This window comes from Falco cherrug, chromosome 10 (genome assembly GCF_023634085.1).
Source record: "Falco cherrug isolate bFalChe1 chromosome 10, bFalChe1.pri, whole genome shotgun sequence".
Taxonomy (NCBI): Eukaryota; Metazoa; Chordata; class Aves; order Falconiformes; family Falconidae; genus Falco; species Falco cherrug.
This window is the reverse complement of record NC_073706.1, coordinates 19,795,082-19,809,717: the sequence shown is the minus strand read 5'-3', so window position 1 is coordinate 19,809,717 and position 14,636 is coordinate 19,795,082. Positions and strand designations below refer to the sequence as shown.

Sequence of the window (14,636 nt, the reverse complement as noted above, 5' to 3'; positions counted from 1 at the left end):
GTACATCCTTGTGGCAAAGGCGGCCAACAACATCCTGGGCTGCATTAGGAAAAGCATTGCCAGCAGGTGGAGGGAGGTGATCCTTCCCACTGCTCAGCACCGATGAGATACATCTGGAATGCAGAGTCCAGCTCTGGGCTCTCCAATTACAGAAGGACTTGGACATAGGAGCCGGTCCATCAAAAAGACACAAACATGACTAAGGGACTGGAGTTTCTCTCATTTTATGAGAGGCTGAGAGACCCGGGACTGTTGAACCTGGAGAAGGTGCAAGAACATCCTTGTGTATAAATACCTGATGAGGGCAGAGCAAAGAAGACAGCTAGGTTTGTCTCAGTGTGTCCAGTGAAAGAACAAGAAGGAATAGGCCCAAATCACAATACAAAACATCCCATTTAAATGTTAAAAAACCCTCACCTTTTTACTGTGAGGATGGTAAAACACTGGAACAGGTTGCCCAAGGAGGTTGTGGAGTCTCCATCCTTGGAGATATTCCAAACCTGACCAGACACAGTCCTGGACTACCTGCTTTAGCTGACCCTTCTTTGAAGATTGGACTAGATGATCTCCAGATCTATGTGTGGAAACCTGCTACAGCCCCATGTGCCAGAATACTCACTTATTTGGATGATTTTTTTTTTGTCGAAATTGCACTTGTTACTATACCCATTCACTGGCTGCAATATTAACCTATCTCATGAGACACTTGATAGAGCAAATTACATGTGTAGGTTGCAATGGATGTGTGTCACGCTTCCTGGTATGTGTGCACTGAAATAATGTTCAAGTCCTCAACTCTCTTTCATTATCTAGTAATACAGTACTGACAATAACATTACCAAGAGCCAACCATATGATCACAGAGTCAATGGAAAGAATTTATAATTAAATATTGTATTTTTCATAATCCTTAGCACTCAAGAAGCTATCAGGAAACGAAACAAAATATTATCCTCTAACACTGTTATGAAGCGGATGCCCCAGGACACATCAGTCAATGTTGAGAATAGTGTTTATATAAAATGGAAAACAATGCTGAAAATAATTGAAGACAAATGACAGGGGAAAATGCAAGGGCAAAACCCTTAAAAATGTCTTCTACCTTGTCTGCAATAATTCAGAACCTTAGGACAACAGCTCAACATTTACTGCGGTACTGACACACATCAGAGTAGCAATAGCTTCCTAGCTGATGAAGGATCTCATTCCACAAGGTTCTTACCAGCCCTCACAAGGGCTATTAGTGAGCCCTATAGTGACAACTATAGCCACCAGTCTATACAGTGCACAAATTCTGCTTCCCCTTGGTCGTGCTTAGCCAGAGCTTTATTTCCCCAAGGAATACCAGACCCTGTAGGATTAGACAGCTTTGCTGTATCACAGTTAACCTACTGACTCCCTCTTGAGGCTGGCTGTATGGAAATACTGCAACAACTCTGTACTTAAACTGCTCCAGCATGTCTGTCAAATGTGTAGTAATTGAATTCACTGCAAAATGAAGAATGTGCAGGGGAGACGTGAATGCCAGCTTTCCCACTGCTGCGTGAACAACTGCTGTTTGACACATTTCATGCAATGGGAGTATATGTGAACACTGACGAGGCACTGCCTATGTGACAGTTTCAAACAGATCCCGTCCTACGATATGGCACTATCACCACAAGGTGTCTTGTCTCACAGAGTGATCAACAAGTGCACAATGCCAGGCATACATAACTGTTTACAACAGTTGCACTATTGCCCAGCATAATGTCTAAACTGCATGGTAGTGAAGCCGCTGACTTTCTATTTATAAAAGAAGAAACAGAGATCTGCTTGCTTTCCTTATCCCCAGCACAAAGCCTCTGGCAGAGGGAGCACTCCTTTCTGTTCACAATATACACACAAGACAGACACAATATAGTGCACTGTTGCAGACACCTGCTTCAGAAAGACAAAACTTGCCATTTTGCATGAGAAGGAGGTTAAACTTACTCATTTGTAGATCACATTCCCAGAGCAGCACCTGATGAGGTGGCCCATCATGAGACAGAGCGGCTCATCATGATAAGGTGTCATGCCTACCAACCTACGACCTATGTGTCTCTCTGTGCAGTAAACAGGTTCTTGAGCAAGAAAACGTAACTGGAAGAAAAAGGAAAGAAAAAGCAAGTGAGACAGGGTTGGGGAAACACAGTGAGGATAAGCATGAAGCTGATGTATATTACAAGAAGCGCAGTGTAGTAGTGGAACTTCACTACTCTATTTTTCTAACCTGCCCTCAGTCAGGAGCAAATCAAAAACTTTGTGATGCTTCAAGTGCCTTGCTTTGAGTTGAAATATGCCTTTAAGAGGATTAGCAGTTTAAGTTCCTGTCTGCTGTGGAGCTGGCACACACTATGCCATCCGCTCTCAATGAACTGTTTCTTCCAGTGTTCTACCAGGCCTCCTGTGTTTACTGTTGGCTAACTCTTGGCCGTACAGCTACCCTGGGTACTTACCGTAAAAGGAGTAAAGCAACATCCCCTACACTGTGTGAGCACACCTGTCACCATGTACACAGTATTCCAGCCAGAAATAGAAGTCCTATGCTGAAGGTTAACAAAAGGCGGCATTCTTGTGTTACATTGTCCTGGCCCTGTTCATGTTTTGACACTGCCCTACATCAAAAGGTCAGCAGTGCCTACCCTGTCTTGCACATGTATAATGCATGGAGCATTCTCCCTCCCATCCTTGCTGAGGTATCATGTGTGGCCTAGGGTGACAGGCCCATTGGAAGATGTCTTCTGCAATTAGGAACCTCTGAAAGGAGTTGGATAGGAAACACACATCAATAGGAAAAGATAAGAGGTGTGGTGACTATCCCTTCACCAAGATGATGCCACATAATTTATATAAATGGCATTCCAGCCTGTTGTTGATGTTGTTTCCAAAGGAAGTAAGGATTGACTGGGCTTTGTACCCAGGGAGCACTAACTTTTTCTGATCTGCACAAGAAAGATTCCAAGGAGGCACATACACGCACAGGAATGTATGGATGCTTGTCAGAGCCTTTTCTTGCCAGGACATGCATGCATCCTACTATATTTAATGCAGTCACATGGTCTCCTTCACATATATTCTGCTTTCATTTTCTGAAATTAAAAAGGGCCCTGCTCACCACTATTGGCAGAATTCAGGGGTGTTAAGCTACCCTAATACCTGCTAGCAGTGTGTCAGGCTGATTGTGCTGGAAGTGACACCTCCAATCTAGGCCATCTCCAGGCATGACAGAACTATGCCAAAGTCTTCTCACGAACCCAAGCCAAAATGCTATAAACACTTGATGGTTTTGTGTTCAGATTTACTGGGTTGTTTTTCAGGTTATCCTGAGCAGTGTCAAGGTGCTGGCAACCCTCCCAAAAGCCATACTGCTTAGGCTAGGTGTGGTACACTCTAGCAGGGAGTAAGGCAGAGTATGAAGCATAGGAGAGTATGATGCCTTCTGGGATGGCACGGGAGGACAGTCAGGCAGAGGTAGCCAGACTTTGCACAGTGCCCTCCACACTGTCTTTACGACTGTCTTCTGACTATTTTTTCAGACACACTGACACTTCATCAGCAAGGGACATAGTACATTCAATCCAGAGACACCTCAGGAGTGAACTAACTATTCAGGTTAGACCATGGAGGCCCAGGCCAAGGAATGTGAGAGCCATGCAAAGGGACAGTGCAGATGTATCCAGGAGATCCTCAGCACCACAAAGGACCTAGCAGCTACAGTAGTCATCTGGCACGCATGGCTCATTTTAAGCCTTGTCTAAATCTAGCATTTCATCTTGATTCTTCCCATATTTCATTAAACTCTTTCAGCCACCAACTCATTGCTGTTCTGGTTTGGTAGTGAATCAATAATAACATATTGAGCCACCAGAGCAGTAAAAGGGCAAGTAAGAGAGACAGACTCCTGCAGAACTATCCCCATAGCACTCATCTGGAAGGCAGGACAGAGAAAACGTCAAACATGTTTGTGGGAAAAACTACAATGCATGAGGATGTCCAGCAACAAAATAATTACTAAAAGAATGCCAAACATGTTACAATAAGGGGGAAAAAAACCCACAACACAAGGTCTTCACTTGCACAATTCTCTCTTCACTAATAACTTCCTATCTTTTTATGTGACCCCTAATTTTCTTTTCTCTGATTTCTCTGATAAGAGACTTCAGCCATTTCCAATATATAGTAGAAAACCTTGCCTACCTGCACGTAAATAAACCTAGAATAGAATCTTACAAATTTTTCAGTTGGACGTATACTTCATAGTGTTTAGATACCTCAGAGCCAATATTACATAATGTTAACAGTAAATAAATGAGTGATTGCCAAAAATTAGGGTGAAATTTTAACAAAATTATATCTAAAATCTGTAAGGCATATGTGAAAAGTGCTATATAACTTACCTAGCATGACCATCAATATTGGCATTTTAATGAAAAAGAAAATGGAAAACAAAGCTTTGCAACATTAGTAGGCCACTGAAACATGAAAGTTTGAGATAGAGGTAAAATTTTTGGTTTTCTCTTAAAGATTCTGTAACAGTTTCAAAGAAATCTTTTTACTCTACATAACACCATAACAGCACAGTAACTAGTATTCTAGTATCCATCACTAAATTATGTTGCCATATTAAAAATTCTAAGAAACCTTCAATGAGAAGATTTAATCTCAGTTTGTTGGAGCAAGAATTTGTAGTTTGACACTTATTATCCAAGTGAGTGTACGAATTAATGGAAATTTTCTGAGTTTATATGATGGCCAATAAGTACCTCACACAATGCACTGTTCATACTTTTTCAGTGTGCTTGCTCCTAGTTCTTATGTGAATGAACAGTATTTTACCATCTCACTATTCTTGTGAAGATGCTGAATGTGTATACCACCATACAGGTTTTGCTACAGCAGAAGAGCGTGCATACTTCCAACCCAAAGAGTAAAATAATGTGAAAAACAGCAGGGAAACAATCACATAACAAGGTTCCAAAACTCACTGTCAGTTCAGTACATGCACATGTAGCTGAGTTGTTTATTAGCACTGTTGGCTCAAGACCACCTCATCAACATCCAGCCTTAATAAACATAACACCATCCACCTTCTTATACACGTAATTCCAGTTATGACACAGGGTTCCTTGTTATCATATAATCCAGGAATATTTTTCAAACAAGGAGACTGCTGACACAGGCACACTGTTATTGCCACTCAGGATGAAGCATATGCTGTAAGCAATGGATAGATAATTACCAACTCCCTTTTTTTCCCACCTACGTCATTGGGAAGGCATACCTGTGACACATCATCTGTAATGGCAGTATCACAGTGCTATACAATGCTCTATGCATAGCACATCCCAGTAACTGGTCCTAAAAAAATCATATAAGAATAGTCTGTATGATTCAGTAGAAGGGGGGCTGGCACCAGGATCATGAAATATGGGATCCATCAGTACTCAATAAAATGATGATTCAGAGGTGTATCAGAGGTTGACAATAGAATTAAATTAAATGAAGAATGGTGGGTGGATGTCACAGGATAAGTCATTAGAACTGGATCACAACAGAAACCTCCTTGTTCAGATCCATTAAAATACAGGGGGATAGACCAAGGTCTATCTCTAATCCATAGAAGAATACTTGGCAGTTAATACAATGGAGCCTTTTGTGAATAGGATATGACTACTCCTACTACTGGTAAGCAGGGAAAACATCAGTGTGGAAGAAGATGGTGAAAAGATCTGTCATGCAGGCAGAAAATTAAGATATCTCTGTATCTTGAAACATATTTTGAGATTTCAGGAAAATGTATGAATAGCAGTATCAAACAGAAGAGGTATTAGCACACTATAAAAACGAATAAAGAAACCCCCTACAACAGTAACAACAAAAGATAAGAAAAAAACCCCTCCTCAGCCAAATAATATGATAACCAGAGAACTACAGAAAAAACCCCTGTTTTCACTGTTGGACACGGTTGTATCATGTATTAATTTCTTTGTAGCAGTAAAAAATTATCCAACATTTTTAGACTAGAAGTACTGAAAAAAACAAAGGCAGCATATTCAGTGAAAAATACGTATTCCTTATAAAATTGTTTAGAAGTCCACACTATGGACCAAGACCCAGCTGTGCTGTTCAAACACAGAACAAACACTGCTCATAACCCAACAAAAACAAGAAATGCACATAAAAGGAATGCTGATAGATCACTGTAGATCTGTTTAGAAGGTTTTAGCAAGTTCATAAGTTTGATGGCTTTTAAGTTATGACCTTTATTTTTATCCCTCCATTGTAAGTTTCTTGGCAATGTAAATGGCTTGTAAACCTTTTGTAAATATCTTGTACATGGCCAGCCAGGGTGCAGGGGACAATTAGTAGTGAAAAAGAAACATATCAATATAACTTAATGTCAACCTCCAGAAAAAAACCCAGCAAACGAATAATTTGTTACAGTTTCCAGGCAAGTTTCACCACTTAGTGGCTGTCATGAAACTGCCAAGTTCTGTGCTACTATGTCAAAGTAACTATTACCTCCTCTAGCAATTTCTATACAGCAGGAGCACGTTTTAGAAACAGATCTCTCCATACACGTAAAAAACAGAGTATATTTAGGATATATAAAATTGATCCCAATGTCTAACTAAATGCTGTAAAGACTACTGTAGTTATGGAATTACTTTGCTTTTTTTTAGTATATTAGATGCTTCCATCATTTTAACTTACCTATTTGAAGCAACAAATTTCCTATGAACAGAAACCCTAAGAAAAATGAGGTCAAATGTATATAAGACAACTCTGGCTTTAAGAGTAGCCATACCTAAACATACAGAAAAAATTCTGCTGTTTATTTTCCATGCACCTACCTGTGGTCAAAACAGTCAAGGGCTTGTCCAGGTCTTTTATTCTATTCTACTTCAGCAGAAATCTGAAGTAGTCCCTGGCAATTGTGTAAGTCTTAAACAAAATAATGGCCATCTTTGCAACCTATAATGACATATAACTAGTCAGTGTGAAAAACTGCTTTTATCTGAACGACTGGAACAACAACTCAGATGCTGCCATTAGACAAGACAGCTGGGGCAAAGGGCATCAGCAAGCTGCTGGCCATATGGCAGGCACTGTGGTGGACCAATTATCCCAGGCTAGAAGAGCTATTCTATATTTATCTAATATGCTACTAACAGTGCTTTATTTCACTCTGACTGTGCCCCTCGCTTCTCTGAATCTCATAAGACCATGGAATTTTTTGTAGTCCTTCTTGTTGTCAAAATTAAGATATGTAAGCAGATGGTATACAGACTTTTTACCAGTATTCCATCCTTAGATGCCTCCTATTATGATGTAAAATATACTGGGAATGACAGCTACTTAAAGTGACAAAATTGGCTAAAATATTCACACCAAAATAAAAACAGATGTTCAAAGGTACTGAGAATCTACAAGCCCTATCAATTCAAACAAAACTAATCAGTGTGCTCTTACCCTAGGATTAATGATTCCCTTGGTTCTATTTGCAACCTTAAAATCATAGACTCGTTTAGGTTGGAAAGACCTTTAGAATTATCGAGTCCAACTGGACCATCTCAAGGGACAAACCTTGTTTTACATCTACTGCTGTTACTCCTCTTAAAAGGACAACTTAAGAGACAGCCATGATCCTCCTTCAATAATAAAGCAGAATTTTAAAACTGCATTTATTTCAAAATTCAATGACATTATCTTCAAAATATCTGAGTTATGTTCACCATCTATTTATCAGCTAGTTTAGAGACATGGAAAATAAATCAGTGATGAGCTAGCTTCCATTAAATATTTTAAAGAATTTTTCAGGACAAAAAAGTGAAAGAGAAAACATATTAAAGTACAGGTCGATTATAAAGATGTTAAACTTAGAAAATATTATTATCTTAATGGGATCCTGCCAGGCAATCTCTGCCTTGGGAATTTGCAACAATTACCTCCGGGTGCTTCCATGGGAAACTGACCCATCAAGTCAGCACACTAGATTATTATATATGTAAAACGCTCACTGATACTCTAGCATACAAGTATCACGTGTACCTATTACAATTGTCACATGCACTGTCATAGTCTCTGATGTATCTCTGCCTGCAGAGCACCACACCTTTCACAACTTACACAGAAAAAGACCAATCTGGCCTTTCTTTAGATACCTAAACATTATTTAGATACCTAACTTAAATCTCTCAGGTTTAACAGTTTTGACTTCATTACTGGATCATGTATGGAGAATTTCTAGCTACTCGCCTATTGGTTTCAAAGATAGTGACATCTTCTCTTTTTGTACTTTACAAACGCAACATACCTTCTTCCTTGTCCTTCCTTGTTTCCCAGCATCCACATTTGCCCTGGGTACGGCAAATCCATCTTGTTTGTTGCCAGGCCACTGGCTGGTTTGTTTGGTTTTTTTCCCCATGAACTTCCTGTGATCACGTTATTGCCTCTTCCACTCATAATCATGATTTTATATTCACAGGAAAATTTAGAAATCACCACTGTAAAGAACAATGTGTGATCAGATGACAAATTTTAACATTGTTTTAGTACTAAAACTATGTGAAAGTTGAGGTATTCACCATGCCTAAATGCACCGTTACTGGTGTTATTCACCTCGCAACCTAAATATCAGTCATGCACTCAAAATGCCACTAATTAGGGTTTTTCTTTCAAAATGGAATACCCAGATGATAAAGCAGTATTGATACTGTTAAGGCACATAGGCAATCTCTTTTGTTCTCTTCCTATTCTGTAGACCTCTAATAAAGCACATATCAGGTATACCTTCCCACCTGCAGCATAGAATTAGATGTTTAAATCTGAAATACTACACTGATCTTTCCAGCACAGCATCAAACTATTCTTTCTTTTGCTTATGGATCATAGAAAAAATATAATGGGCAAACAAATTCTGTTCATACACAAAGTAGCAGCTTCAGTTTAGTTCCTTTTAATGGCATATTAATGAGTTGTATGAATAATCTCTGTATATCAGTTGAGAGCCACATTGATGCATTTAGCTACAGACATATATCCAAAATTTTCAAAAGCACATATCTAAATCTTACTGGCAATAAAATAATACCCTGATTTTCCAGTCCTGCTGGGCAACCAACATTTTTAATTGCCTTTAAGTTTCTGAAAATTCCACTCGTTTGAAGAACCGGTTCATTTAGGATTCTCTTCTTTCTACAGAATTAGAACATATAAAATGACACCTATTGTAACAAGGTATCTCTTGGATCAAGCATCTATATTTATACATGCAAACATCCAGCAAGCCAATTAAGCACTTGACTAATTTAAAGCACATGTCATGAAGTCATACTGGATGGTTGACCCATTTAAAAGTTTAAGAGCTTCTGATTTTAACAACAGAAAAAATATTGCTGTGTCTAGTTTTAAATATTTTCTCATGCAGAATGAAGCATTAATGGGCAAAATCATGTTTCAAAATAGAGGTTTTATTAACTGCTATTAGCTAAATGCTTCAGACAATGCAGAGAACAAATGCAGAAAAACATTTATCAGCTTACTTATTGGTGTTTTAACTTGAAAGAAAATCAAATAAATGCAAAGGCATTAACGAAAGAAAACTGTATTTTATGATTTGAAATAATTTTAATAATGTAGTTTCTAGGAATAAAAATAAAGAACTGAGATATCAGAATGCTAAATACATGTTTGAATACCTTACCACCTGAGAAGTGCTGCGTTTCTTATTGTTATTGTTCTGCTCTCAGTTATCTCAAGTATAATGCAGCCATCTTTCGAGCACTAAATATGAAACACAAATTCTTATTATGATCATTAGGAGTAATGTTTATGATAATTAATACATTATTGCAAAACATTAATATAGATAAATAAAACAATATTTTCAGTAAAAATACTGCAAAATTTATTTTACTTTAGGACTGGTGTATCCATTGACATTTACTAACCACATACACTATTAAAGTTTGAGGAATCACCGAAACCTTTATTATCTCTGGAGAATGAAAGAAGCAGAGGAAAAGAAAAACATGTTGTTTGAAACACATAAACTACTATTATTCTAACACACTTTTCTATGACTGAGGGTAGACTTTTTGTCTAGTGGTTTAAATTAAGACCTTGTGCTAGTAACTACAGTAGAGGATGGTGGAAAATTACAAATACAAACAGAGGTTTCCTAGCTGCGTTTTCCTAATTTTCTTCTATGCATGTCTTCTCAGAAGTCCATGTTTTCTCTCTGCTATGCATCTCAGTATCTCACTCTGTCAACTGTCAGCCCAATATATATGTGCTATTTCCCATAAAAACCAGCTTTTACTTCCTGCCTGCTTACCTTTTCCACTACTATTCTCTCAATCCTTAGAAGTTCACCTCTTCTGAAGATGTTATATTTCACTATTTTCCATGTTTTTCATTAGAAACTGATGACTGAAAATACAAAAATAAAAAGGCTACATATAATTCAAGCTACTGAATTATAAACTTATGATGATAGCTTAAGCAGCAAAATGTTTTCAGACATAACTTACAAAGTATATAAAAAGATCTCCAGTTTATTATTACCTATCTTATATTCCATCTCTTCTCACCATGTACTGTCTACCATCTTAGCACCTGCCACCCAGATGTTGGCTGACTAATGGCACAGACTCCATGTCTATCTAATTGCAAGTTTGACGTATAAAATCGTTTTGGGTGTGTATTGCCACTTGGGAATCAAGACAGACAATATGTTTCATCTACTATATTACGGTGAACATTAACCTGATGTTTCTATTAGTATTTATCTGTTTTTCTAAAATATAATAGCAACCTTTTCCTTCTGACTGTACTTGCTGTATCTACCTCTCAATCCTCTGTCATGTAAATGAACAGTTAAGTAGTTCCTCTTTCCTTATATGTTCCTCTCTCAGTGCTTTGCCTGTGCCCTGATGCTTACATCAGACATGACAGCACAAGGATCAGTGGACCAGTCATTTGTAGAGGTCCTGAGGTACTTACTGTAAGTATCCCAAGGCTGGATGCTTATAACAAGGCCAATTGTTATTTCAAGTCTCAAGAATAGTTTCGTTATATTACTTCACAGTTGGAGTACATGCAGTAGATCAATTTGTTTCATGACTGAAAATATATTCAGTAGGATCAATTATATTTTTATTACATGAGCCTAAAACAGGTCTTTCTGACCTTATTTCTTCTGGCACAGGTAGAAAATGTACCCAAGCCTCATCTCTAGATACATAATTTGGATACTCTGGGAGATAGTAGTTTGAACATTTTTAGTAGAAGGGGAAAAAGATTAAGTCTCCCGATCCTGTGATAAGTATTTTCACCAATAGTCAGTTTGATAAAAAATAAGCACTCTGTTTCTTTTTCCTGATCTTTTAGAATAAAAGTCATTGTGGCCCCCATGTTCTGTGCTGAAGTTTAAATGCTTTGGCTATGTAGAAGTACTCTGAGCATACTTACTCAACAGATGTTGTCGAGAACATGGAAACATTTATGAATCTGATGTAAACATAAGCAGGCGGTAGGTACCAAGTCGGCCAGCTGACATGGCTGATATATGTATCATGAAAGCTTTAGGTGCCTATGTAACTTAATTAGCAAAGCAATAGACACTACTGACCTTGTACTCAACTAATTCTAGACCATTCGCTTGTGTGTAAATCACTGAACTATGCGTAAACTTTATATACAGCACGATTCTGTGTGTGTGCATGCGTCAGAGTGGAATTGACCTTGTAGTTTGTGTTTAAACTCACTTTAAATACAGAAAACAAAATACAAATGCTAAGTATTATGACTTTTAATCTCACAAAATCTTAATTAAGGGTGAAGTGTGGTTTGGATTATGCCTCAGAAAGACACGCAGCAACATAGAACCAGTCTCCCCAGCTAAATAAAGATGATTAATTTGGAATTGTTTGAAGTTTGTTTACTTAATGCATACAAAACAGGAGGCTTATGCAAACAAATAAGATGCTGCGGGAATTAAATATCAAAATAGATGGGGGGAAAAAAGGAAATAAATACAGATATCCACATCAAGGTACCTGTGGAGTTCAAACCAGTACTCAATGCTTTCTTCACTGAAAAGATAGAAGATTAAGGTGAGATGAGAGAAAAATTTCATATTTGTTTCACATTTAGCTTTGTATATAACCTTTCTTAACAAATGCAGTGGCTTGGTTTTAGTAAAGCTAAAGAGCAAACATTTTGGAAAAAACATGCCACTTGCTCTCTCTTGGATATTTTTTTTTTGCATATTTTCTTTGCCAATATTTAATCTCTTCTTTTTTTTTTTTTTTTAAACACACACATACATGTACATATACACACATATATCCTTTCCTCCAGCATTACCGTTATAATAAGAAGAGTTTATGGGAAATGGAAGAGAAGCAGCTTTTGCAAGTTACTCTTACTTTGAAGCAGATTTGCGACAAGCAAGTTTATCTACACATATTTGTTGACATAGTATTAAACTTTAAAGGAAAAGCAAACAGTGAGTTTTCATGAAAATGTCCACATTTCCCTCATTTTGCTGGTTAAACAAACTGACATATCAATTACTTGATTTAAAGAAAGTGTGTATGCACTCCTAATATTAAGTCTATAGGACTTGTCAATCAGTCTTTTCTTATGAAAAGACCATATTTTTGTAAAACAGTCATTCTAAAAAAGAAAAGCTGTATGGAAGAACAACACATAAGTCTGAATGAATACCTGAAAAGACCATTAAATATTCTCAGGAATGGCTGACGGTGAGGCCTACAAACTTAGTTTGCAGAATGGGAGCTAGCAAGTTGAAAACTAAGTTTTCTGTGGGTTGAGACCTTGTTGCGAAACTTGGATACTTTTCTCTTTGGCTGATACTAATAGAGAGTTTTTTGCTGTGTACAAAGACTTTTAAGGCCTTTGGGGATTTGCTCCCGTTTAGCTTTACCAAGGATCTTCTGAGTGTAGTGGAAGTCTGGCACATGGAAGTGATCAGTGGTTGCACAGAAGATGCAGTAGCAGGTATAGTCTGATGTTGTATATTTAGCATATTACAAACATAGGGGATGATCTTTCCTGCTCTTCTTTATGACATTGGTTATCGTGTTAAGGAAGAAAAGATTGAGACTTGGAGACATGAAAGAAATGTCCCAAATAAGGCTGAAGCACAAAAAAGGTAGTTTAGTGTTCTTACCACGGAGGAAAAGGAATAATACCATTCATGATATTCCCTATGTAGTACAGACCTGAATTTGTGAGTCTTAGCCATCTAATACATAACAACACATACTAGATAAAACAGTTGTCCGATTGAAATAAGGAGCTAGACCATTCTTTGTACCTGTCAAGAGAAAAAAATGTGTACATAATCTTGCAGACAGGCATTTTCTCAGTTTCATTTCTTTCTGACAGGCTATGGGTAAACAGAGCTGCTCTGCTTCAGTGTTGTAATATGTATTCTGTAAAGAACCATACTGGATTCCACACACACACACACACACACACCCCCACACACCCCCCCCCCCCCCACACCCCACCCCCCCACACCCCCACACACACACCCCACCCCCCACTAGCTGGTTCAGTTGCTTTTATAAACCAGCACTCCTGTAAACCACATTTGGGTAATTGTTTGTTTGGACAGGTCTCCTATCTGCTGTGATTACCCCTGTCAAGTCATTCAGGAAGAGCTAATAAGGGGAAAGGTGTATATATCTTAGTTTTCTAGCATGTATAAGAAGTCTTACCACCTGTCTGGGTCCAGGAACCCCCATACAGAAGATTGTGCCATGAAGTGCAAGTCCAAAAAATAACTGGTAGATAAATATCCTAATCTATCTTTCAAGTGTCCAGTGTCACACAACCTAATAGTTTAAGACAGATTATTCATGTTGTTGGAAGGTTTTGCCTCAGAAATAGGAAAAAACCCTGCCCGTTAATCTCTTTTACCACCTGCAGTACTACAGTTGCCTGACGGGAGAAATGTATTTACCTCGTAACTTGTAAGTACAACCCATGGAGTCTTCTTATTAATTCAGAAGTAGGGTTTTTTTTAAGGTTACAAATTCAGGCCTCCAAAGAAATCCAGCTTACAGTTGGGCATGTACGAATTATGAGCAGTGTTCGTGTATCACCTGTGCTTCATTTGAGGTACAAAGACAAGAACCAACATTTAACTATAGTCTCGGTCACTCCGATTTTGCAATTTAAAACATTTCTTCCCGCTGAAACAAACCCTGCCTCTGAAACTCCCTAAATAATTGCAGTTTTCACAGTGCCATCCTGTAATTTCCCACACCGCTGAATGCCATCTTCCCAATCAGCAGCTTTAGAAAGTTCCGACATCGCAAAACTGGAAACACACACCAAAAATTACACACCTCCACACCACGCCATAATTAAACACACCGGAGTGCCGAGGGAAGGCTGCTCCCCTCACCGGCCCGTCGCCGACCCCCGTCGCCTCAGGCGATGGCGGGGCTGCCGCCGGCACCGCCTCACAGCGCACGATTGACGCGCGCCTCACCCGCTCACGGCTCGCGCTGCCCGCTGGGCGCGGGAATATTGGCCGAGCAAGTAGCGGGGGCGGGCGCAGCGCCGGGGTA

At 38.6% G+C, this 14,636-nt stretch overlaps 1 protein-coding gene across 5 annotated transcripts in view; it reads right to left on the bottom strand.

Moving 5' to 3' along the window:
• The window catches only part of ABTB2 (ankyrin repeat and BTB domain containing 2), a 155,817-nt gene extending 141,311 nt beyond the window's left edge, over positions 1 to 14,506 (bottom strand). The window contains exons 1-6 of one of the 5 annotated variants that reach the window (XM_055721553.1): positions 13,373 to 13,487; positions 12,087 to 12,122; positions 10,364 to 10,458; positions 9,731 to 9,810; positions 8,342 to 8,531; positions 1,975 to 2,124 (exon numbers count right to left, since the gene is read on the bottom strand). In XM_055721553.1, the coding sequence (XP_055577528.1) occupies positions 1,975 to 1,978 (4 nt within the window). In that variant the 5' untranslated portion in view covers positions 1,979 to 2,124; positions 8,342 to 8,531; positions 9,731 to 9,810; ... (1 more) ...; positions 12,087 to 12,122; positions 13,373 to 13,487. Of the gene's footprint in view, positions 1 to 1,974; positions 2,125 to 8,341; positions 8,532 to 9,725; positions 9,811 to 10,363; positions 13,488 to 14,411 lie in introns of those variants that run through there. The other 4 variants (XM_055721552.1, XM_055721551.1, XM_055721550.1 and 1 more) reach the window with 4 other exon arrangements.
• Between the last annotated feature and the right edge of the window lie 130 nt (positions 14,507 to 14,636).